The following is a 25,789-nucleotide window of genomic DNA, read 5'->3' on the forward strand; positions in this document are numbered from 1 at the left end:
CATCACAGCATGAGGTTGCCTGGATTCAAGCCCAGCTCAGTCTGTCTGTCATCTCCATAGTTCTGTAGATTGTCTAACATGTACGTCTGTATCACTTGAGAATGGAGGGTAAAAGTGCTCCACTTAAAATTTATCTTTTGAGTCTCAAACACTCACCTCCTGCAGACAAAAACGAGAATGTGAGTGTGGGACTGATCGTGGAGGTGGCCACTGGAGATGTGGATTATGCTGCAAAGAGAGGTTTAATGGCCATTTTTCCAACTGTGAAAACTGATCACTACTGAAATCTGTTTTAACTGACATGATTTCAAGCAGCCACTGTGTTCCATGAAAATGGAGGTATAAACTTTTCACAGCCACCTGTCAAGCATACAGGGCTGAGTGTTTGATACTGAAAAACAGATTTTGAGAGGAGCATCACGTCGAGTGCAAAACACGCTACCACCATATGACGCACGTCGCAGCAGGCCTTTTTTTTTTCCCTTCTTCTAAACCCACACACCCACAGTGGCAAGACACATTGGCGGCAGACATGGACACACAGCCCGGCCAGCAACAGTTTACACCTCTGTCCTATCATCCAGTGTCCCCTGAGAAGCAGCTTTTTTTGCAGAACACACCTCCCAGCTGCTCTACCTCGACTTCCTGTCAGTGACAGATTGCCTTCTTTTGTGGTCTTGCAGCTGTCATAATGGATGAGGAGAGACTCATCAGAGGGCTAGAGTCACACTCAGAGCTCTACATCCCAGTCTCACCATTATCGGTCAGAAAAGACATTTGCTTGGCCAGCTATACTGTAGGTGTGAGGACTGACTGTGCAAGTGGGCGCAGAGGAAATAACACACACAGGCTTTTTGTTATTAAAAAGGAAACGGGCAACCACAGTATACAGTACCCACCCATTTCCTGCACCCTGGGGTCCTGTTGACGTGCTGCACCATGGCATGTCACATGACACATGTCATGTGATGCACAGCTGTGCTGTGGTGGCACCGTGTTTTGCTCCTTAGTCTTCAGTATGCTTGGTGATCTGTGGCATCTCTTCACAGCTGTCAAAGAAATGATTAGCAGCCTCACTGAATGACTGTCTACTATGGACAGAGTAGAAGCAGACTGCGTAGATATTCCTTTATAGTTCTGGTTATCAGCAAGGGAAATGGTTTCCATGCTGAGGCTCTAATGAATGCATGAGGAAACGGCTGCTAATTGTTTAATTGTCTCGTTCTGTTTGTTCATCTGATGTCCGTCTGTCATGCTATTTGTAATCATCATAACAGCTGTATTTCATCCAGGATGGGTGTGACAATTGAAACAACATTCGTTTGGGGTGGACATGGTGAAAAGTTAAAAAAAAAAAAAAAAAGATTTAATGAACTGTTCCAATTGTTGAACAATCTTTAAAAGGATGTCAAATGAAGGACTTTCCCATTAATGTTTGAATGTTAGAGTTCTGTTTTGGGCAGAGGACCAGTACAGATCCGCACTGTGCCGTCTTAGATGTGTGGTGGTGATGAATTGATGGAATTAATTAGCAGTATATTTAAATGTGTTGTTCAGTTCCTTGGCTTCCTACTTGGTCAGCGGCTTTCATTTCTTGTTTGAACAGTTCTGTGCATCTAGTACATAGATGTTTTTATGCAGAATCCTCTGATATTGAATAGATTCTGTTTTATTCCCATATAGCACTCTGTCACACATATCAGTCAAGCTTTGTTCATTGTTAGACAGGAAATTCAATGGCAGAAGAGCAGAGGATTACTGAGTGTAATAGTCCAAAGTTTTACAAAAACTCCACTTTGACAATACCATCGTTCCATGGTTCAATACTCAGCCCAAATATAACTAGAAAGGTACAGTACAAACTTTGAGGAAAGCTTCAGAAGCAAAGCATTAGCTCATGTTAATGATACCATTCAAAAGTTTGGAATCCTCTGTTATATTAATATGTTTCTTCTTTCCTTCAATAGTGGCTATTTTAACAAAACACTATCATTTACACACTAAATGCATTATTTACATTTGAAATAGTTTTGGCCCCAAAAGACAATTGAATTTGTTGCGTGACGGGGGAGAAGATTACTGTTGTCATCATTTTTCCCACCAAATGCAAATGATTTTGAATTTGTTTTCCAGTCCAGAAAAGCGTAAGTGACCCCAGATCATTATGGAACTGCAATGCTGCAATCGGGCTCTAAACATGATAGGAACATGATTTTCTGCAGTCTGCTCAGGTGTTAGACTGAATAAGATTAAACTGTGATTTGTCAGTCGATAGTTTGTTCAGATGACCTGACTAAACTCATCTTTTCAAGTTTTAAGAGTAGCTTTGTTAAAGCAGCTCACCTGTTCGTTCCAGCATCTTATAGATTATTGTGCATTTGACACTGAAACAGGAAACTGTTCCTATTTAAATCTGCAGTTTCTTTTCCCAATGACGTGATTTCTTATATTCTTAATTAACTGTTGCACAGAGGTATGTTTGTCTCTTTCTCTCCTCCAGTTGTCAGTCTGGTGGAGCCACTTCACAGCATTTTGTTTTCCGTGTACAAATTTTTCATTTTCATTTTTTTTTTTGCAAACACTTCAAACAAAATATAATCTATTTGTCAAGAGGACGCTCCACAACCTAAAAGCACAAAAGCCCATTCTGAATAATTGAGTCGTCCTGTCAGCCATCTGACTGAACCGAAACAAGTTTTTGTGGCAGGTGACTCCAAACCTTTGAACACGAGTGTGTCACCTTTAAGGTTACAGTGAAGCCTCAAACAACCCGAAAAAACTAAATGTAAACAGTTTGGGTTTACATGTAGTGCTTATCACCAAAATACATTGAGTGTGTCCTTGAGGTCTAACAAATGGGCTGAATGTATTTCCCTCCTCATATTGGCAAACCTGCTTTGTTTACATCCACGTTTACTTGCTAGCGGGCTTCTTCTGCCCTGTGGTTACTGCCATGGCGTGAAACCATAGGTGGGAACGTGTAAGACGTCACCTGCATCAGCCGTGTGTGTTCAGGCGTGTGACAACAACATGTGGAACCATATGTAAAAACAGTGCTCTGTCGTGTTAGCAGTGGTCAGAAACTCCACAGGGTCCCTTTAAGCTAACATTTATACTTGCATTTTCATTTTCAACCTGTCACTAAGTTACTGTTATACAATGAAAAAGGAACAGAGAGGCAAGAAGTAAGGGATTAATATGTTGTTTCATGTGTGAACTATGATGCAGCAGATGGAGGAGACAGCCTCTGTAGCTCAAGATACTGAATGACTGCAGTCTTTGAGCAGAAAGATCAGGACATGAAAATATTTTTAGAGACTGTGGACGTAAGAAACCACAGCGGTCTACGTTCCAGCTGAAATCACACGACAGATTAGCCGCTCGTTGTCGGTTTGATGCCGAAGGAAATCTTGTGTGACTTTGTTTGAATCCGATCCCTTTTCATTGTGGTTTTGGGGATGTGAAAGGTTAACACGGGGAGAAACGGATTCATCCTGAATAACCTCTTATGCACAATTTTCAGCGTCAGCAGACAAAAGCTTTGCCTGATAACTGCGAGTAAAGGGGCGCACAATGCGAGGATTGAGGGAGATTACTGTATCGCACAATAGAAGAGCAGTGGTATGTTCAAAGAAATGTTGTACAGTCGTGGGTGTATGCCTTCTTAGAGTTATGTTTCAAATTCATATGGGTACTTATCCGGGGATAGTTTTGTTTTTGTGTATAAGGCTATTAAAGTTAAGTGTTTATATGTTTATTTTCAAACTTTCATCAACTTCACGTGTGGTATTCGGTTGTTTCAGTCCTTTGAATGCGTTCGCTGCGAGTCGCTCAGATAAGTGTGTCTGTTTAATAACTGAAAATGTAAATGAAGTATTTATCCATGCTTTGTACATTATCTACATAATGAATGTTTTGCTTATTTGAATACATATTAAACATTCTGCTTGATGCAAAGAGTTTCCAAGCCGTAATTATCTGGAACTATTTTAAACGGAAGTTGAAGCGAAATAGGACTAATTATAAAACTTAAAAGCACATTAAAGTTGGTAGTTGATTGGCTGATGCCATTTTACGTCTCTAATCTGCGTTTTTGTAAGGAAAATTCAAGTTTTGGGACATGAATCCGCTTTTGAGGCCTGCTCTGTCCAACATCCAGATTAGGAATTAAAGACCTGAAAAAGAAACTCATGATTATTTCATAAGGAATGAGATGCTCAAAGAAAATATGTAATTAACGTTGTGTGGCAGCAGTTAAGGCCGAGCATCTAAAACAGAGGAATGCTTTAAGCGTTGGCGCGCCAGTGCAGAGAGACCATTGTTTTCTCAAAACACAAAAGACTACTCATTTACAACAGCACGCCTGCTAGCTCAGTAGTGGGGTGATGTAAGGGTTTCTTCACTAAAATACTAGTCAGTTTTCTGTGATGTACTGGCAGAGGTTCTGAGGCTCAGCAGTTAATGACACAGGACAGTGACAATACGCATAATCATCGCTTTCAGTCAGGCGTCACCCAGTGAATGAAACACTGCCAGGGCTCTGTACATTTATGTGTTTAGTGTTTTTGTGTTGTTACGTCTCTCTCGCTCTCTGCATTGGCCTCTTCATGCTGACATTACAATTCATGTCAGAATAAAGAGCAAGGATGATTCTCCATGGAAGGGAGTGACAATGGGCTGGAAAAATGATAAGTCCCAAGGGAAGCCGCACCGCATTGTTCTGCGTGTTCACTCAGGGAAGTGATTGTGTTTTGGGCGCCTTCCGTTTTGCACGCTCACATCTGCTGCTGTTCATCGTCCTTTTGTCTTAAACAAACACCTGTCACAGATATTGACTGCGATACTTGTCAACTCACTCAGTGCAGAAGCAGTGCGGCAGATGAGCGTGTGGATGAGGTGGTGATGTTCCAGCCTATTAGGTTGCCTGTTTTAATTGGACTCAGCACTGTATTGATATGCAGCTGACTGCAGTTTGTAGTGATTTACGGTGCACAGTGTGTTTTGCTGTGACAGTGGAGGACTTACGACGCTCTTAAGAACATGGTGAAATTACATTGCAGTAAGCTTTGCATATGATTTATCCAGTTAGTGTTTCACTGCCTCTTCTTTTTGCCTTCATTTCTCTGGTCATCATTAAATGGTGAATCTGGTTCGTGAGTGATATAAGGTCCCTGAATTTAAACATGTGTTCTTTGTGTTGGTTATAAGCCATCTGCATTGATTATGAGAGACTAATAAAGGGGCCATTTTAGATGTGAAATAATTGATGGTCTGACTCACTGTTTTGACCTACAATTATTCTAGCAGATGGCTTTCATTTACTTGACATTTTCTTGCTGTTGCACCTGATGAAATAGCTGTTTATCATTTTGCTTATTACGCTTCCACACGTCTTCGCTATGTGGGCCATCACATCTCATTGTCATGCTTAACATTTTCTCCTCAGCATCATGAAATCCATCGAGCATGCTTTCCAAAAAGCTTTTTGTCTCATCGAGTTGGGCTTTCAGTGTCATTGTGATTTAACTTGACATGTTGTCCAGTACAGTTCAAAGTATTTGTCTGTCATGCAGAGGTTTGATTTTATCTGTCATGATGTTAAATAATTCTGGATTCAGAAAGGAGGAAGATGTGACCAACATGATTATGATAATCATTGATATAATTATGTGATTTTATTTGCTCAGGAACTTTAAATAACATGATAAAATGTCAACGTCATGATGATCCCACTCAGTCAGTCAGTGAAAAATACACAGTATGTGCAAATATTTTAAATGCAACTGCATTAATTAGACATGAGGGCTGCACTGCCACGCCTCAATGTGAGATTATGTTCACTACGTGATGGTATGGAGAGGCAATTACTGATAACATTCGACAATAACTCAGACTTTGTGGATCTGAGTGCATCCATTCTTAAAACAGAAATGAACATTTTCAAGCAAACCTGCCTGTAGATTTCTAAATGTCCTGACGGGGAGAGGTGCTATCATATCTTTTTTTAAAGAAACCAAAGTTCTGAAGTTATGCAAATCACATTTTTGTTTATTTTATCCTTGAATACAAAGCATATCAATGGCGGGGAAAAAAGACTTCATTGGAGACTGTAGTACAAGTAGTGTTAATATTCAAAGCGGAACATTTGACTTGCAAAATGACTCAACGTAATACAGACCACCTGTAGGCAAAGATTTATTTCCAGGTCTCGCATGGGGTGCAGGAACAGCTGCAGCAAAATAGCTTCTTTTAAACCCCATTGCTTATTGAACAACACAGCAAGTGCTGTTCAATGACTTGACGACAAGGGTACTTAATGTTGTTACTTGCTGTAGGATGGACCGAACGGTGCTCGACTAAGTTCAGATTTAGTGGGTTTTATATTCTCATTACCACTTTAATCCTCAAAAATGGATTGTGAGTCGATAATTGCTGCACTTCTTTTGCCAAACAAGCCGACATATCTCTGTTGTTGCACTGTAATGGAGTCACCTTTTCCCAATTAACCAATAAGCTCCTTATCTGTAAGCATTTGTGCTATCATGATGCCAATAGATGTACTCCTTTTGAGGCTAGAAGCAGTGTTGTTCCAATGTGCAGTGCAGAAAATAACGACAACAGTCCCCCAGAAATACATCTTTAAAAGAAAACTCCTATTATCACATTATAACGCTTCTCTGGAAGGGAAATCCAAAGCACACCTCTTATTGTATCTGCAGACATTCAGCAAAACACAAGACATTCAGCTCAGGGACTGTCGATGTACGTGCATGCAATGTGCAGCATCCCAGCTTTGCCTGGATCAGGATTACCTTCTAAGAATTACTGCCTTTTGTTTGTTGTTGTGTCTCTGTCCTCTGCAGGCATCATGGACTCGGCCCGAGCAACATAAGGTATTCTAAATGCATGACTTTTTCCTACTACCCATCCATCTTTCATGTCAGGAAGGTCTAATACAATTCTGGATGGATGCAGATCGAAATTTGTGATCAAATAAGGGTCAGGGAGAGTATAAACCCTGAGGAAGATGCAGAAGCCAGGCAGCCAGTGCAAGTCTGTTTTTATTTGTGTGGTTTCCATATTAACTTAACATGCAGCGGTCTGCTTCAGCCTGCTTCATTATTATTGTTTTTGTTCTTTAATCAGAGTCACTACAAGACTTTTGCCTGCCCAAACATCGTTGTTATAATTGCTTGATCATTTAGAAATATTATGCTGATTCTGTTAGAAGCTGTCTGTCAACCTGTTTTCTCTGAAGAAACTGATTTTGTTGAGGTCTCTACCTCCCACCCACATTTCCACGTCTCTCTCAGTCCACAGCTGACTCCTGATTCTGACTACAGCGTGCATTTTTGACATGCTGCAGTTATCTATAGTTGTAATTTATTGGACCGAAGATGAATGAATATGGATGTAAGAGAAAATGAAAGTCGTCTTTGTGCAGCAGCCCAGAGCATCACAGCCAGGAACTGTTCCTGAAAGAAAGTGAAAATTGGCAAAAGAAGGAGCTGCCCACATAAGCTTTTTCTGCAACTTACTGCACTATCGAATATGTGTTTTACATATGTGAGAAAGCTGGTGAGAAATACCATGCCGTAATCTCCAGTATTAGTGCAGAGCGTATCATATTAGAGGACAAAACTGGTACAGATTCATCTTTTCAGCTTTCAAATGAACAGAAAGTTGAGTTCTCACGAAGATGGCATCGATAATCAGCCCATCACTGTTTCAGCTGCAGGATCAGAAGTAGGGTTTCCATTGTTATATATACTTTTGTAGCATTTGACAGGAAAAGAATATGTATTTTTAGACCATTTGGTTCCTCAAATAGCCTTTCTATTTTAAACTGCAGGAAGCTCTGCACATCAGGCGAATTGGTCTTTCCCTTTGACTCCAATCTGTGATGGTTTTTAGAATGGGTAGTTTTTACATTCACTGTTTTCCCACAACCACAAAATATTGACATCTGACATGCATTCATTAATAACACCTGTGATTACAAACGTCTCGAATGAATAACCTTATCCAACACTCCTCGCTTCAGGCAGTGAGAAATAACCTTTCTCACCATGCACATGCTGACAGTAATTACTAGGTTTGTGTAAAACTGTGTGTTACACATGGTGGCACTTACACTTTTGCGCATCAGCAGTAAAAAGCTGTTGAAGTAAGTAGCATTGCACATTTTTGCTATATACTTTTCCCTGGAAAGTGAGGCTAAAAGGTATTATTCTGAACATTTGAATGAGTGATCAGCTGCCCCGAAAAGCCCAAACAGTATAAAATGTATCCCAGTACCCTAAGCTGCTCTGTTTTTCAAGACGGATAAAGATAATCCAAAGCAAGTGCTACTTTTCTCTAAAACAAGAACACACGTGGCTTAAAAACACAGTTATGTCATGCTACTTTATTTTTTGAAACATGCATTAGTTAACTATTTCTCAAATTCTATGATTTGTGCTTTCAGGCTGTGAGTGTTCTGGTTTCTATTAATGGATCAGGCAACAATAGTTTTCCCTTTCTGACATAATTGTATGGTTTTAAAGTCTACCTGCAGTCTGAATTGATCAGTGTGTCTCTGTGAGATATCCCATTACAAACCGCACAGAGGAGTATGAGCATGCTGAGCATGTTTGTTGCAAATGCGTAGGCAGCTGAGTGTTCATTTGAGAAGGCAGCGGAAGGGAAGGTACATTCAGGGGAAGGTGCATTTGTATGCTGGGCCAGTTAAGATTTGGTGAGACATGAGTGTAACATGTCCTCAGTGAATTCTCAGTGTTATGCTCTAATGTTCCAGCAGCGTCTCTCTCTCTCTTCTGCTGGTAAAGCTGAAGAAGCTGTTTGGGAGCTCTGCTGTCATCCTGGTTTGATTTATTAGAGGGGCTTCGATCTGAAAGTCTTTATTTCCTTCCCTTATCGTATTCTGTACTAGCTTTTCACACAGACATGTAGAATGGTTTTGTATCTGTATCTGAAAGGCAGTAAAGTCAACAAATAATGACCAGGGGCAGACAGCCACTGTGGTGCATTATGCATTCATACTGAAAATCCATTGTTATAAAACATTAATGAATCATAATATTAAATGGCAGTGAACACATTTTCCCTCTGGTATGTATTCATTATGGTCTTCGGTGTGCGTCTGGAGCCTCTGAAAAGCTGTCCATGTGTCGTTTGGCTTTGGTGACATTCTGAATCTGCATTCTCCAGAAAGCAGGAGCACAAAATCAAAAAGGGCTCAGTGTTGAGGTGTAGTGACTAACATGTTTGTACATGTGTGGCATGTTGCACAGACGCAGGAGTCAGAAGCAGTGCCACAGGATGCTTCTGCACAGGGGTCAGAATAAAAGGGTAGAGTGTTATGTAAGTGTCTCCCTGGTCCTGCTACCCGCTATGCATAATGAATGCCCCAGACATGCTTTGTCCGTCGAATTTGAATACAAACTAACGAGGGTTTCTCTTACATGGCTGCCCAGACTGGGCCCTAATTCAATATGTGTAAAAGCATCCATGCCATTGTTTTGCCTGCAGCTTGGATCAAAGCCATGAAAGCAACCAATAGGGAAGGCATGGATACTCAGTTCTGCAGCACCTTGTAACAGGAAACACCAAAGCTTGCTGTATAAAAGGGTACAATATAAAAAGACTTGTATGTCCCAAATCCTAAAAATAAACTGCACCATTCAAATTGGTTTGAGACTCCCTGAGTTTGAGATCTACTGTGTACAGAGGAAAATCATTTATTATGCCATTAACAGCTCTGAGGATTGGTCAAATCTTTAGTGATCTTAAATAAAGATTTTTTTTGTAATTACTATAATATATTTTAAATTTAAATTCATAATATCCTGATGGGGAAATGGCTCCTTTTATAGGAGAAATGTGGTCCGTCTGAAACACAACACCCACAGTTTAGTGTCACATGACAGCAGCAACCACAACAATACAGGAGTTGTTGACCCTGAAGGTCAGGAAGCCACTTATGGTCGGATGTTGTAACTCTGCATATTGAGTTAATGAAACCAGGTATCTCTAGAGCAGGAGGGTCATTTACACATCTCATTAGCCAGCTGTCTGTTGTTATATCCCTGGTTTCAAATGCTGCGTGACTTGGCATCTGCCCTTCATCGCTCAAACCGGGGCATGTGCTGGATGTGCTGTCAGAGAGCATTGCAACCGAGCAGACCACAAATGATCCCAAAGTGATTAACTCAAAATGTTATTTTGCTGAGAAAAAACATGATTGTGTGCGTTGACACTAAGCCCTCAGTGTCTTCAAGATGAAAGTGCAAGCTTGGCATGTAAGGTAATGCTCTGCAGTCTGGCGTCATGCATCAGCGTATTTCACAAGTTGCTAAGCCCTCCGTGTGAAAAGCTCGAGATGGTTTCTGGTGTGTTCTGTCATCAATTATTGATAAGCTCCCCTGTACTGTCAACTGTGCCCTTATGTTTCCCCATCTTCACAGAGCAGTGCGCTGCCTTTTTCATTAATGTAATGTCTGCTCTGCTCATTAAAGACAGGCTTTAAGCTTTTTTTTTTTCTTCTTCTTCTTCAGGTCACACATCTTTGCAGAAATGTGCTCTGATAATGTAAATGTGCAAATATGGCTGTGGAAACTAACTGATGCGAATGGGCTGTTTTTTCTAAACTAAGCTATTTCCTGCTCTCATTTAGAGTCTGGATGGAAATGTGGTGGTGAGGAGTGATGCTCGTGTGTCCTCCCTCACTCTTAAGTATGTCAAGTATACAGACGCCGGTCAGTACCTCTGCACAGCACGCAGCGCCATTGGAGAGGATGCTCAGCCGGCGTATCTGGAGGTTCGCTGTAAGTATTTCCTTCTTTCTTAATTTAAGCTGCTAATTGAAAAAATGAGCAGTTTCTGATCATGTAAAGCTCTAAAATTCACTTTTAATTACAGAGCACAAAACCGAAAATGCTTTGGTAGAAACTTTGTACAAAACGCTTTTTTCCACCAGATGCCCCTAAGATCCATGGTGCAGTGGCAGTGTATACCTGGGAGGGAAATCCTGTCAATATCAGCTGTGAAGTCAAGGCTCATCCCAGTGATGTATCTATTGTGTGGCTGAGAGACGGACTGCAGCTTCCTAACTCAAACACCACCAACATTAAGATCTACAGAACGCCATCATCCAGCTACCTTCAGGTACACTTTCACATATACACGTCAAACCAGGATTTACAGTCCCTAAAATAAACACACGCACGCACACACACATGCCCTTTATGTCATCAAGATTTCATGAGCATAGACTTGAAGTGAAGGGTTTTCTTTCAGCTCCATTGTGGAAAAAAAAATCTGATGAATAATTCAGCTGCAGGAAAGCTCACAGCAACAAATAAAAATAGGCTACTCTAATGGACAAACAAAAAGGTCACCTTCAGAGTGTTTGACACACAAGTTTGTTCATCTGTTTTGGTGTGCTGCCCTTCATATATTTGCTTCCTTTCCCCTCCCCTTCCTCCAGATAACCCCTGAGTCTGAAAATGACTTTGGGAGCTATAACTGCACTGCTTCGAATGAGATGGGTACAGAGTCCAAGGAGTTCCTCCTCATCCAGGCCGGTCAGTTGTGATTCATGATGCTTTGCTGTTATTTGTGTGTGAGGGTTGTTGGTGATAGGATCACTGCTCATGTAGGGTGTACATTTTCTGTAAATGCTCAGAACATTTATTTTAGTGATAATAAATAATCAGTAGTTATGGTAAATGTCACTGCAGCACACAAATGAAATTGAGGAATGTGCTCGGCTCCAGGCTTCAGGAACCGATTTTTCACTCATGTTCAAACCACATTAGACCAAAACATCCACCACAATGTGAGATTACAGCATGCAGTGCTTGTTTAGATGGATGATACATTTAGATGAGAAGGAAATAGAACCCACATCAGATAATTTACATACCATCCCTCTGCTTGTTTAGAAAATCCACCAGCTCTGAGGATTTCACTTGAAATGTAAAACAGTATGTATTATTGTGCAGGTCTAAGGTTTTGGTGTGTGTCTACTATGAATTAAAAGACAATATGTCAAAGTAGCAACACTTGAGCGCCAGCTGATACCACAGACTGTACATTCACCAGCACATTAGACAAATGGAACAGAGAGCAGAGATAATGTTGCTTTTAAGCCACAAACTGAAGTAAATGAATTGAAAAGACCACGTTCTTCCCTCAGAGCAGAACATGGGCCACCACAGTAATCACACTTTGCCTTTTCATTTCCAAGATGAAAGTGATGCAATACAGAACTGTGCTCACGCCAGAGTGTGTGAAGTCAGAACAGCCACCAGTGTGAGGCCCATGCAGCCGTTCTCAGTGGCTTAAATAGTTACGTGCACAGAGTATTCACTTTTTGCCCTTATTCCTAAAAACTATATTCCTACTGAGCTATTTACGTCACTAATGAAAAGGAATATTTCACTAATATTCCCATTTACTTATCACGTCTAAACGTGTGTCACGACCTGCAGTAAAAAACCCAATTGAGACTCTTACTGTGAATGTGCTGCATGCATGTCCAAAGAATGTTGCTAAAACCCAGAAAATGCTCCATTTGGAATATCCAAACAGAACATGCTGTTCACGTGACCGGTATCAAACTCGGAATATTGTCATAAATGTAGAAAATTAGTGTGCATGTAAACGTAGTCAGTGTGTTGACTAACGTGAAAGTAAACGAGGAACTGACTGTCAGCTAATTGTGTAGACTTTGGAATATTTAGGGATCGTAGTCATAAGTGTCTGATTTCATCTTGATTTTGTGTCTCCTTCAAAAGCATCATTACTTAATGTTTCAATGTTCCATTGAATTGAAACATTCGGTTGCGCGTAGCCTGAAGTCTTTTTCCAGCTTAAAAGTTTTCCAAATTCAAAACAAGCCGCTCACTGCTTTCTGCTGCTTTTTGGGCAATTATCATCACTGAACACTGACTTGGGATAGTACTTGTAGCACAGCAGCATTTTGATGTTTTTCCTGCCTTTATTTTTCTTTTCTGAAATGACGTCGAGTGTGCAGCATTCAGTGCTGAGAAACTGAATTCGTGTCACAAATCATAGATTTCTCTCAACGCTGAAGCTGCTTTTAGATGCATTTTGGATCTGCGAGGAGCTGCGAGCTCAGTCTGTTAGCGTAATGGAACAATGAGTCTGACAGCGCTGCTGTGCTGCAATCTTACCGTTTTTGTTGTAATCACGCTGCATTTCCTCTCGTTACCAGAGGTGCCGTCAGCTCCATCCATCAGTGAGGTGAGACCCTTCTCCACCACAGCGCTGATCCAGTTTGAGGAGCCTGAATCCACTGGAGGTGTTCCAGTCCTGAAATACAGAGCAGAGTGGAGGACTCAGGGCAGGGGTGGCTGGGTGCATAGGGTCTATGAAGATGGTAAGAACACCAATCACAACAGGAACAATAAGAGCAGCTTACAGTTTAAAGCTAAGAAAATACGGTTTAGTTTGATATGTCTTTAGGCTTTTGTCTCATGTAATGCATAATATTGGATTAGACATTTGGATTATTATGTTTTGATAATTTCATATGTGATTTTTCATGTTGGATACTTGTCAAAATATCCGTATTAATAACGTGATGGATTGAAATCATATCAGCCATTCATACTTTTGTTGAAAGAGTACTACATTTGAAAAGCATCACCTTTAATTAAGAGCGCTGTGACCAATGAAATGTTCATAAAGCACTTTTGTTATAAGGTTTTACACAAGGGATAAAAAACAATAAATTAATGATAGTAGCAATGTTATGTATGATGTGCAGAAAGTAATCCTAGTGTCAGAAGTAATCCATACGTGTAGGTTTAACGCTGAAAGATGGCGGCTTTAAAACAGCTGTCAGTTATATCTGTTTCTGTGTATCTCTGGGTTTAGACCTTTTAGACCGTCTCTAAATAGATTTATCTGTTGTTTAAACATTGTCGGAATGAAACCAGAATTTAGCTAATCAGTGTTTACTCGCGACAGAATTAATTATGCATGTATTGTTTGAACAGGGGCCGTGTTTGTTTTACCCCTAATCAAAATGATCAAGGTGTTCTCATCGGGGATTGCTGTGCCTCTCGTCTGTTGTACCAGGCTCTATCAGCGAGGTGACTATCACAGGCCTGAAGCCAGAGACCAGCTACGAAGTGAAGTTGTCAGCCATCAACGGGAAGGGTGAAGGTGAAAGGAGCCCCGCTGAGTTCTTCAAGACGGAGCCTGTCCGTAAGTGGCACCTGTTGCACGGTTTACAGCGTGCTGAGCTTTCGTCTTTCCTTTTTGACCTTTGCCTTCACAAACGTATTACTGAAAGTGCCTGTCCATCCCATAACTGATCTATAAAAACTCAGTGAAGAGAAGAGCGTGTCCGCTGCTGCACAGCAACACACAAATCAGCATTGAGGCTGTTTGGACAGCGACACAAAAGCTTCCAACAGTGTCTTTTCAGTCTCAGTCTGTCCTCTTCCAAGTTTGTCGAGGAGTAAAACTGACAACAGGAACTGACTCACTGACCTGCTTGTTCTGTTTATTTAGTTTTTTTTTCTCTATGGAAGAACCTTTAAATCTAAGAATTCAGCAAACTTGTTAAATTGTGCTTTGATTTCATCACATAGGTCACTTATGTCCAGTCACATGATCATTTAAAATGCAGTTTCACAGTATAGTGTTCTCATTATGAGCATGCAAATCATGAATTAGAGTATGAAACAGCTGTTCCTTGGTTCTTTCATTTAAATACCTGCCTTGAATTGAATCTGGAACCCATTTTTTAGTTGCTAGCCCCCTCTGTTGGTGGGGGATGCATGTTTTTGGGAGGAGAAGCCGCTCTTCACACTGAATGTGCCCATTGACTCATAATTGATCCCATTTTCATTTTTGGACATGATTCAATGTTGTCTGCATACTGATCATCTCCTCATATCCCAGTTTTATCATTTTAATCATGTACTTTCCATCCATTTGCTCATCTGTCTGTTGTATCCATCAGGCCACACTTACAAAAGTAAGTGCTTCCTCTCTTTCTGCTCAGCTCTTATTTTAATGTCCACCTGCCATATGTTAGGCGGTTTAAAATGCTGTTCATCAGGATTCAGTTGGAAAAAGACTGCTAAAAACATCTTTTCTGAGATAAATTTAATCCCACTCAAATACACATTATGGTCTTTTTAACATAGTTTTCATTCATGTGCTTGTCTCACCCAGTTCAGCTTTGTTTCGTCTCCTCTGTCTCTCTGCTGTTATTAACATACGTTGTCTTAACCTGTTCGACGGATCCTGAACATGCTGTAACAATGTCACAAATATGATGCAAATTAGTGCCAAGGCAAAATCGATGCATCAGTGGCTGTTTTGTTAGTACGGCCTCCATTATTATTGACTTAACATTTTTCTTACTACAGACTGAGACAGCAGGCCAAATCCAAATGTTTTGTGACTACTTTGTAATGCCAGTTTATTATTTGATATCCATTTAGTTAATAATGAAAGACTAATTAGAATAACTACGGTACATTTGCTGGAGTATTCCTGTGAAATATACTTAAAAAACAATTTTTACGTCACGCCAGCTTTGGCGCGCTGTCTCTTACAGCCTTTCAGTTAGTGTGTGCTGCCCCTGTCTGATTCTAACCTTGCGGCAAGTATGAAATAAAATGTTTCGTTTCCTTTTGCTTTTTACTGGTGTAGCCTGCTAGAAATGAGTCTCGCTAAATTCCTCAGTGAAGTGTTATTACTGAAATTCAGGTAGTCATTTGTGCACACAACTGATTCTGATTGCCTGATATCTTCTCTTTCATGTCCCTAGACGGCATTTTTCATTTTTTCTCTGAAGACACAGGTTTGTTCTGTAGTGAGGATAATAGATGATTAGATGTTACCGCTGTAGCTGTCTCTTTCCCTACAGGATAACCCCATCATCCCTGCTGATTAGCTGCATTTGTGATAACTTTACAGCATAGCAAAACGTCTACATTTTTCCTCCAAACTGTGACCTTGTATGGCCTGATCGTCAGTGCAAACCGCTCTGTGTACGTGAACTGTAGATTTTACTTCACCCTCATTTCTCGAGTTGACAGCAGAGTTATCCAAGTATGAATATCATTTGAATTTGTAGCTCGTGAATTAACTGGCTTAATGGCAGTATTTTATGAATTAATGGCAAATCTCTGCATTTCAAATGCTACACATTCCCTCTCGGGCTCCAGCTATTTGGCGTAATTTGGGAATGTTTACATTTGGATTAGGCCCATCAGCATTGATTAATTAGTTACCTTGCAAAAGATAAAGTCTGTAAAGTCAACAGTATAAAGCTTTTAGACGTCTGCTGCACTTTTCACACCCAAACAGAGGAACTCCTGTGCTCAGTTGTTTTGTTTCTTAGCATGAAAAGCTTTGTTGTGATTCCATGTCATTGTTTTTGTCCTCTATCTGTTTCTGTTTTGTCGTCTGTTCTGTCTTTCACGTCCGTCTCCCTCTTTCTACCTCTCATGTGTCATTTCATGTGACTGTTAATTGGCTTGCATGGTTCTGACGATCCCCCTCCACTATGCAGAAGGTAACCTTGATGCACATTTCTGAAAGACAATCCCTAATTTTAACTGGAGAATTCCCCAGTTAAACAACACATTAATTGCTTCTATGCAGTCATGTAATGTATGTCTACCTCAATCCTTTTAATCAGTCATGTAGACATTTGCCTCAGCAGGATAAATGAGAGAGAGCCAGAGCTGTCTTCATGGTAATACATAACAGTCAGGAGTGTTTAATATCTGCATCACTCGGATAGTATTGATAGCTCACCTCCTGAAGGGATGTTACCTCTCGTCCTCATAGGATGTGTTACTATAAATCAAGGGTGTAATAAACACGGTTTCCTCTAATCACAGGAGAATCGTAATCAATGTCTACCCCACCTACCTGCAAAAAACTGCTGCTTTTGTGTTTGCTCTGGTTCTTAATCAAGAGTGTTTAGTATTCATGCTGAGAGCAATTTGCTACCCTGTGCATTGTATCCTCCATATTGTTTAACATGTTTAACCTAAGCCTGACTTCCATGCTTTCAAGGCTAAATCAACTAACTTGGACTGATTTAACCAGGGGTTTGAATGCAAGCAATACTATGACTCTAACCATTATGCACCTCCTTCTTGTTGTCTGTCAGTAAAGAAAGTACTTTACAGTTCCATTTTAATAATTTCAATAAATCTTACGAGAGTTCGCTGATCTGACCCCCAGAGGAGGCTTTTCCATAAACTGGAAGTCAGGACAGGAAGAGTTTGGTCATCATGACCAGTGGAGCCAAACTGAAACACCTTACAAGTAACTGGACGGATTTGAATGGAATAGGAAGCCAGTGAACTGAGGCCAGTACTTACTCTATTTCTAATTATGGGCAGAATTCCAGACTAATTGTGGACGTGCAACAGCTTCTTGGCTTCAACAAGAATACAGTGCATTACAATAATCAAGACTGGAGGAGAGAATACAATGAATGATTTCCCCAAGCTGTCGGAGAGGAGAAGCAGCGTACTTTGGAAGTGTTTCTTAATTAAGAAATAACAGGAATGAATAACTGACTTTAAATGTTTCTCGATTGGGAATAAAAAATGACCCCAAGGTTTCTGGAAACTTAGACGCCTGCAGTGAGTGCTGTGAAACTTTTGAAAAGTCTGATGTGTGGAAAAGACCAGAACTTTTCTTGTAATTTAATTGCAGAAAAGTAGAAGACATCCAGTCACTGATCTCATTAATACAAAGTAGCCAAATCTGAAAGTTTCCAGTGGGTTTCATGGACACATAAAGCTGGAAATCATCGACGTAGCAACGATGAGACGCAGCCAAACTGAAGGGGAAAGTGCCATAAAGGGTCCAGGATTGACCCCTGAGGAACCCCACAGGTCAGAGCAGCACAGTCAGTCTGTGATGGATACAAAGAACCAAAGAAAGTGATCAGATAAATGAATCCGCCGTCTTACAGATGCCATGTTTCTACTTTATTTTGTTGTTGTGCGTCGTTTAGATGTTTAACATCAGTTCTGGAAATCAATCAAATGCGTTTGAGAAAGAGAGAATGCAGTCTAGCGAATAACAAGTAGGTTATTCTGCATAAACGTTTTAGCATGTGGTAATCTTTACAGGCAAACCCGTTTATTAACCTGTGAAATACAACAGAAACAGTGCAGTCAGCGAGAAAAAGCCCTTTTCCCTGAAGCCTTGAATGACACTGGGGGATGTCAGTCAGCAATTTTATGGCGATTGAACGTCACTCAGCAGCTCAGCCTGAATCAGATAAACACGTGGCCGTGTGTCATTTGGTAATTAGTCTGAATTGAGGCATACCATCTTGAGGCGAGCGATTACGGAAGGGCAAGCGACTTAAAAGGACAACAACAAAGAGGCCAGTTTCAAGCTGAAGACTTTCATTTCTAATCAGGGTTTTTGTATTTGGCTTGATCATTTTAAAGGTGGACTGACAGAATCTTCTCCCAATAAAATAACCGTGCAAACTTCTGCATCTTTGCAATGAGCCTGGAAATAACCTCCATTTTGCTCTGCCTGCCTGCAGGGAATCCCAATCCTCCTAAACTCGAAGGGGCACTTCAGCCCAAAGGCAACTCCCTCAAAGTCAGCTGGATCAAGCAGGACGACGGCGGCTCGCCCATTTTACATTATCTCGTCCGTTATAAACCAGTGAGTATGACAGCTCAAATGATTCGGAACCGATTAATCAATGAAGCCAGTCGGAAAAGATGAAGGTCATTTTATCCAAGAAAATAAACTGTAGATGAATTGATAATTATTAGTTGCAGCCTTAAATGCCTGCACTGTGTATCTGTGTGTGTGTGTGTGCGTGTGTGTGTGTGTGTGTGTGTGTGTGTGTGTGTGTGTGTGTGTGTGTGTGTGTGTGTGTGTAGCTACAGGCTCCAGAATGGAAACCAGAAATCCGGCTTCCCAGCGGCAGCGAGTACGTGGTTCTCAGCGGGCTGGAGTGGGACACAGAGTATGATGTCTACGTGGTGGCGGAGAATCAGAAGGGCAAGTCCCAGCCAGCAACCATGTCCTTCAGGACGTCCACAGAGCCAGACGCCATCCCAGGTACCCTCCCTCAGGGTCACTCACACTAAAGCTGGAACTAAACAGCCAGAGAACTGAGGAGCCAAACTCAAAGCTCGAAACCGCAACGGCACGTTCTATTTTTAACTCTCCAGCCCTGAAAGGTGAATGACAACTAAATAAATCTACAGAAAGAATAGATTTCCTGGACGGCAGCGAGCCAGAAATGATTTTCCGGCTGAATTTTCTCACTCGAAAGTTTTGACAGCCCTTGCTAAATGAGCTTGAGTTTGCGCTCACAGAACTGGGACAGGCTCTTCCTACAGAGGACGAAATGATTTCCTGTGAATAACTGTTGATTGTCTTTAGCTTTGTTTACTGTTAAAATAGCAGCTAAAGTGGATAGTTTGTCCCTGTGTGGAAGCAGCCTTTAAATTGACCCTCAATAACCACTGATTAACTTGTACCTCGAGGTCTTAACTGCAGCTGAAGGTTTTTTAGTGAGCGTACGAAAGCCAAACAGCTCGTCAGATTCCCTTTAGGTGCTAGACAGCGCAGAGTGCTTTGCTGAAACATCCCCAACAGACCATTATGTCTTCTCTCACTTCTTCTCTAATTCATTTTCCAATCTAAAACATCTCCCTCTCACCCACCACTGAGTCACCATCGAGCCAACACGGTGTAGTTTTCCCCTTTGTGCTGTGCTTTTTGCTTTGATGTGTTGCTGTATTTTTTCCTCCCTCAATATAAGAAATCGCTTTCTTTTTCTTTTTTTTTTACTTTTGGTTTTCAGACCTGACACATTTTCACTTTCTCTCCTCCTCTGTTTTCCCCACCCTTCTCTTTTTTTCCTCTTTGTTTCCCTTCATTTCCCCCCCTCCTCTTCCTTTTTTCTCTTCTCTTTATCCCCTCTCTCAATGTTCCTGCTCTCTTGCCTGGTCCCGGACATTGGTGTGGTGGACCACGTGAACATTTTCGTCTCGACCTGTGTGCATTTTGGTGTGTTCGGGGTTGTGCTGCCCCCCTCCCTCAGCCACTCAGGGCTGTTCATCTGTGACATGCACTTTGGCATCACTCATCTTGTCCCTCATCACTGTACTCCTGCTCTCATAGTTTTCGTGGGGAATTCACACCATAACTGTAGAGGAGAGCTTGCCTTTCTCTGGCCTGGCTGTCTCTCTGGACGCTTTCACTCCTTCAAACAGACTTTTTCCATGACAGACGTGTCTCTGTTATGGGTGAGAAAAGGGTGCTGTGTAGCTTCAGAGCAGACCAGACAGACGTGTTGAACCAAAGGCAGTGGAAATCCTCCGCCTCCTACAGATTCACTCTGCTCAGCATTAGCACAGCTAGTCATCAGTACTAGACAACAGCGAGGAATACCAGTAATGAACAATAGTGGAATTGAAATGAGGTTATATTAAAAAATAGCACTTAGAACAGATTGAAGGCTGAGTGCTGGGCCTGTCCGTTTACATAAACACTGTATTATATCCTTTAATCGCTTACAAAATCATGCAGATGCTCTGTAAAGGTTTGTAACATTAACGTTTACATTATTGAAAACAGAACCGCCTAACTGAAACCTGTTTGTAATATTAATATTGGCACACTTTGACAAGTTGTATACAGAATTATCATAAGGAAACTGTTATTTTTGTGCTTATTAAGACAAATGTTCAGATATTTCTCATGCATGTAATGTGTATCAAATATCACTCAAAAATACCTGTTTTTCTACATTTGTATTGGAGGATGCTTTCCTCAGCTGCATTTGATTCTCTAGCAGATCTTGATTACCTGTTAATTATTTGTATCTAAAGAGTTACATTCATCTAGAAACAGGACATTTCTCTGCAGTCAGCTGTTATTAAAACAGACTTCACACAAACAGTGGAGCTTCATCATAGCCTTTTGTGATATTTGGAAAAGCCTCGTGTCCACTTTGTCCACAAAATTTCTAGGTAACTAGCATCGCAGTGTAAGCTTTGGTTTGCTCGTCTTTCTAATACCAAATAAATGGGTTGAATACGTACATTTATATTTTTTTATGTCTTCTTAAGGGCAGCCGTTTGCTTACGAATTCCTCAACATCCCTCATATTTAAAATGAAGTTGTATTAATAATTGAGCACACAGCGGTCGGCACAAACACCTCACACTGCAGCTAACTCACGCTGAGCCAGCTAGAACATATCAGTGCTTGTAACAGGTGAGTCGTTTCTGTTTTATGAAACTGTTTGTGCTGACAGTAGCATAGCAGCACTTTATTCAATTGTTCATGGCTGTTTCTATCAAGCTGTGTCACGCTACAGTTGTTCAGCACTCTCCCTCTCTTGTCTCTTGTCTGGCAGATTTGGGTGATGAGGCAGCGCTCTCCATGGGCATCATGCTCTGGGCAGGGATCCTTGTTGTAGTATTTGTGCTCCTGCTGCTGGCTGTGGATGTCACCTGTTACTTTGTCAACAAATGTGGCCTCATCATGTGCCTCTGCGGCAAATCCGCCACAGGGACCAAAGGACACAACTTGGAGGAGGGCAAGGCGGCGTTCATGTGAGTACTAGTGACAGCAGTTACATGCAGGTCAACAGTTTTTCAAACAATGAGCCCTCGCCAGATTAAAATGAAGATTTAATTATACTGTAGAACCAATTTCCTTTTTGAAACTCTTCATTTAAAGCTGCCCTCTCTCTTCATACACAGAGGGGAGTATCGGGGGGGGGCTCACTTTGACCACAGCTTCCTGTTAAATAAAGATCTAGGGGCCGTGACCCCAGGTTCCTGCCTTACAAGAGGAGAGGAACAAAGCCAGCCAGTACATCTTCTGCTGTCTGCCGCTGTTCACGCAAAGCAACAGAATGTCGTTAAAAGATTAAGCGGTTTAAAAGACATTTTCCAGAACAACAGACAAGCAGCACAGATGCCGTTAAAGTTGCAGTGACAAACTTATCTCTGCGGAGCTTTTCAGCAACTTTCTGATGATTTGTTGTTAGTTTTGTTGTCAGTCTCGCAGCTGTCTTCTCTGTTGTTTCTAGTACAGCTGTTTCCAGTAAACAAGCTCTGATAGAAACACTGCACAGTGTTCCCCTGAGGAGGTCATGGAGAGCTTTAAGCGAGCGACTACTGTACATGTTTACAGCTGGCGTTACCATGTGATCTGGATCAGGACAAATCAATTCATGCCAGTTCAAGTATTCTAGTTCTGAAGAGGAATGACTAAATGCAGATTTTAGGTAGGCTTTGGTAGAAAATCACCACTCTCTCTTTGCATTGTGAGTAATCAACCAGTGATGTTAAACATCTTTCAGGCATCATTTTTCTAGATCTAAATTATTGGTTTATCTTTTTGTTGTTTACATTTTGCCTTCATTCACTGCACTTGTTCTTAAATTAATGACTTGCTAACATTGCCCAGAAGGCCTTTCAAGGACTGACTTTGAAGATGATAAACAATTTTAGCTGAAGGTTTTATGTTTAGGATGATGAAGGAAGAGATAACTGGGGAAATGTTTCCATTAAGAAAAACAGAGCATTGTGCCTCTTGAGGAAAATCAACGTCTTGTGACAGCAGTGCATTATGGTCCACTTAGTCAGTATCCACAGGAACAGGAAAAATACACAAATCAATAAAATGGGTCCATAAATGAGATGAAGTTTTTAGAGTGGATTTCTCCTTCAGTGAAAGTATGAAGGATGCTCACTTTAAGTGGAGCATTGAACAAATACTCTCATGTGCACAATAAGGCAGTTTTGAATCAATTTGAGTGGGAGGTTGCATTGTGTATTGATTTATGCCACATTTCATGCTACCGGTTTCACTAAGACCCCATTTACAGCCGATATTAAAATGTGGCCTGTATCTGGACACCTTATCTGGATAAGGAAAAACATGTTACTGCAAGGTGTAAATACATTTTTATCGAAATGCAATCGATCTGCCCGACCGCAGCAGGAGGAAGCCTGGCTGGCACTGTGTCAGATCTGTACAACCTGCTGGCATGTGTACACAACACAGTGTTGATACAGATATTTGTTCTTAGGTAAATAAAATAGAGGTTGTAGTTCAAATTTAGAGAGTGAGCAAGAGAGAAGGCTGAGAGAGACATTCCTGCAACTACTGATGATACATCTATTCTGTGCCAAAAGATTGAAAATGAAATATGGGTGGGAAGTACATGATACACATGAAGAAATGTGTGCGATGATGTGTGCTGCATTCATCTGTGCAGCTGATCTGCTGTTGCACATATCTACTGACTCTCTACATATCTGACACAATATTTAGAAATAACTAAATGCAGTACACTTGCTGAATTTACAAGAGGAGACAAATAATTAAGATTTTTGTTGTCGACAGTGTTTCACTAAGCTTAGGAAGTTTCCACTAACTCAACAACTCAAAAATCGAAATTTTTTAAAGGGAGTCTGGGGCTGATTTACCGTCACCTCAAATTATTGATGTGCAGGTTTTTGGTCTGGAGGTCCAATGAGGACAACAAGGACACGTAGTGTAAACACAAAAACTAGATCAGATCATTGATTATTACACAGATCGCGGGTTAATGCCACGCGCAAATGATGTGTAAAGGACACAGGTACTTCTTCATAGTTTAGCCAACTCCAGTATTGAGACTTGTGGCTCACACAAGTGCTCTGTTGCTGTTTTATCAAGATATCTGTCTCTCTGTTCAACAGGAAAGATGAGTCCAAAGAGCCAATAGTGGAAGTCAGAACAGAGGACGAGTGCACAGCCAATCACAACGCAGCAGGACCGACAGAACCCAACGAAACCACACCTCTCACAGAGCCAGAGTGAGTGAAACCCGACATACAGCACGCGGCCTTTTTACCGCTCAAGTCTTTTTAGCCGTTGTATACTGCACTCCACTTCAAAGAATAATTCTTATTCAACAGGACCAAATTTGACCCTTGATATTGAAAAGTTCAGGTCATTCTTGAGTGGAGTCCACTGACCTGTGTTGCTTTTCTGTTTTTATCTCCTTTGAGAGGGATTACTGCACTTTGTGTTTCTTCTCCAGCCTTTGGAGGTTTTCTGTCTCATTGTATCAAGGTTGAAGCAATACCAGTTAAAGACACAGAAAGGCTTTCATCCTCTTGAGTGTGTTCAACTCACATGAAGCCATTTGACAACCTCAGCAAGCCCATCTCTCATATCAGCAGGCTGGAAATTAGATTACACAGTATGAGATTGTCACTGGTACTGTTTAACCCTTATAGGTGGTCCTGCGTGGTGCTGTAGTGTTCTGCAGGAAGACTGGTGCTTTTTTTTAGTACATTAGTTTTCCTAGTCAGCGTACTCCATGTTGGTGTGTGTATGGGATGTATCCTTTAATGTCCACTCACAGCATGACGCCCTCTTTTTCTTTCTTTCTTTTTCTCACTAGGCTTAATAGTTGCTGTTTTTAGTTGCTTTGTCTATGTTTGTGTGAATTTCTTGAGCCAACTAATCCCTCTGCATGCTCTCGTCCGGGCCACCCTTCCTCTGTCACAGTCACCCTGGTGTCTAGTCTGTGTGTCTCTGTTCTCTCCCTGCTCTCTCAGGCTGGCGGCTTACACTGCTGCTCTGGCACTGGACACCCTCTCCTCCGTAGCCACCAACTCTGACACAGCCACTGCAACAATTGACCCCGCTCAGGACAGCCCCTCTAGCGAGACCACTACCCTCACTTGTAGCCTGTCTACCCCAGCCAACGACCCATCAGACCCCTCACCCACCCCTGTCCCGGCCCCGACTCCAGAGTCAAACACCGCCCCGCCGACTCCCCTCATCTCCACCTCCGCCGTCGAAGCTAAAATGGCCCCGTTAGTAGAGCAAAGAGGAAGTAACGCCGCGGAAGAGCAGGAGAGAAAGACCACTCCTCCTAGTACCCCTGAACGGACTAGAGCTCAAAAATCTGGGACACCGATACCACCAAAGCGTAAACACTCTCCCAAACTCGCTGCTCTGAATGCTAAAAGTAGCCCCCCGGTATCTCCACTGGCTGCACCTTCCTCATCGTCCTCTCCCATTCTCGACACCAAGAAACCTGCGCCGAGCCCACCGGTGACCAAGCTTCCCCTACTGCCGCATGCAGTAGCCTTAGACACCGAGACACCAGCACAAACTGCCTCCACTCTAGCAACCACTGCCCGTCCAAAATCAGACCTCGATTCAAATCCAATGGCCCCAGATCTCAGCGGGCGTGGCCTTACTGCCTTTGACACGTTTAATAAACCAGCCGACCAGACTGTTGACAATAACACACCCACTGCCAAAGATGCTGCAACTAGCTCTCCTTCAGTGATCTATGGTGCTCTTAAAATCCAGGATGCTAAAGAATCTGCTCCTCTCGTTGCAGATGTCCCCTCTCTTTTACCTGTCACTCATATCACCTCTGCTCCAGCCCCCGCCCGTCATGAGGCACTGATCTCAAATGATCTCCTCACATCGCCGTCAGACACATATGACTTGCTAACCCCACACATGGGGCCCAAAAGTGCGGATTTAGAGTTAGAGCTGACGAACGGGACAGAAAGACCCTCCCTGCCCCCCACAGACCTTATTAGCTTAGAGAGCCCGCCCTCTGCCCCCTCTCTGCCCAATGGAGATGGAGCAGACCTCCCCCCCTCAGGCCCAGTTCTGGAGGCATCAGAGACTCTGGCCAAGACTGCTCCTCCTGTCAACGATGAGTACGGCTCCCTCTAGAGGTTTATCTGTATGTTTG

The 25,789-nt window shown here is 41.8% G+C and overlaps 1 protein-coding gene across 8 annotated transcripts in view; it reads left to right on the plus strand.

Moving 5' to 3' along the window:
• The window catches only part of ncam1b (neural cell adhesion molecule 1b), a 70,136-nt gene that overhangs the window by 41,295 nt on the left and 3,052 nt on the right, over positions 1-25,789 (plus strand). For 2 of the 8 annotated variants that reach the window (XM_070970342.1, XM_070970343.1), the window contains 10 exons: positions 10,676-10,826; positions 10,979-11,166; positions 11,489-11,585; positions 13,241-13,405; positions 14,110-14,238; positions 18,578-18,702; positions 18,927-19,107; positions 21,419-21,617; positions 23,760-23,876; positions 24,627-25,754. In XM_070970342.1, coding sequence (XP_070826443.1) covers positions 10,676-10,826; positions 10,979-11,166; positions 11,489-11,585; positions 13,241-13,405; positions 14,110-14,238; positions 18,578-18,702; positions 18,927-19,107; positions 21,419-21,617; positions 23,760-23,876; positions 24,627-25,754 — 2,480 coding nt within the window. Of the gene's footprint in view, positions 1-6,863; positions 6,894-10,675; positions 10,827-10,978; positions 11,167-11,488; positions 11,586-13,240; positions 13,406-14,109; positions 14,239-18,577; positions 18,703-18,926; positions 19,108-20,098; positions 21,101-21,418; positions 21,618-23,759; positions 23,877-24,626; positions 25,781-25,789 lie in introns of those variants that run through there. The other 6 variants (XM_070970341.1, XM_070970345.1, XM_070970344.1 and 3 more) reach the window with 6 other exon arrangements.

Source organism: Chaetodon trifascialis, chromosome 9, assembly GCF_039877785.1.
Source record: "Chaetodon trifascialis isolate fChaTrf1 chromosome 9, fChaTrf1.hap1, whole genome shotgun sequence".
Taxonomy (NCBI): Eukaryota; Metazoa; Chordata; class Actinopteri; order Chaetodontiformes; family Chaetodontidae; genus Chaetodon; species Chaetodon trifascialis.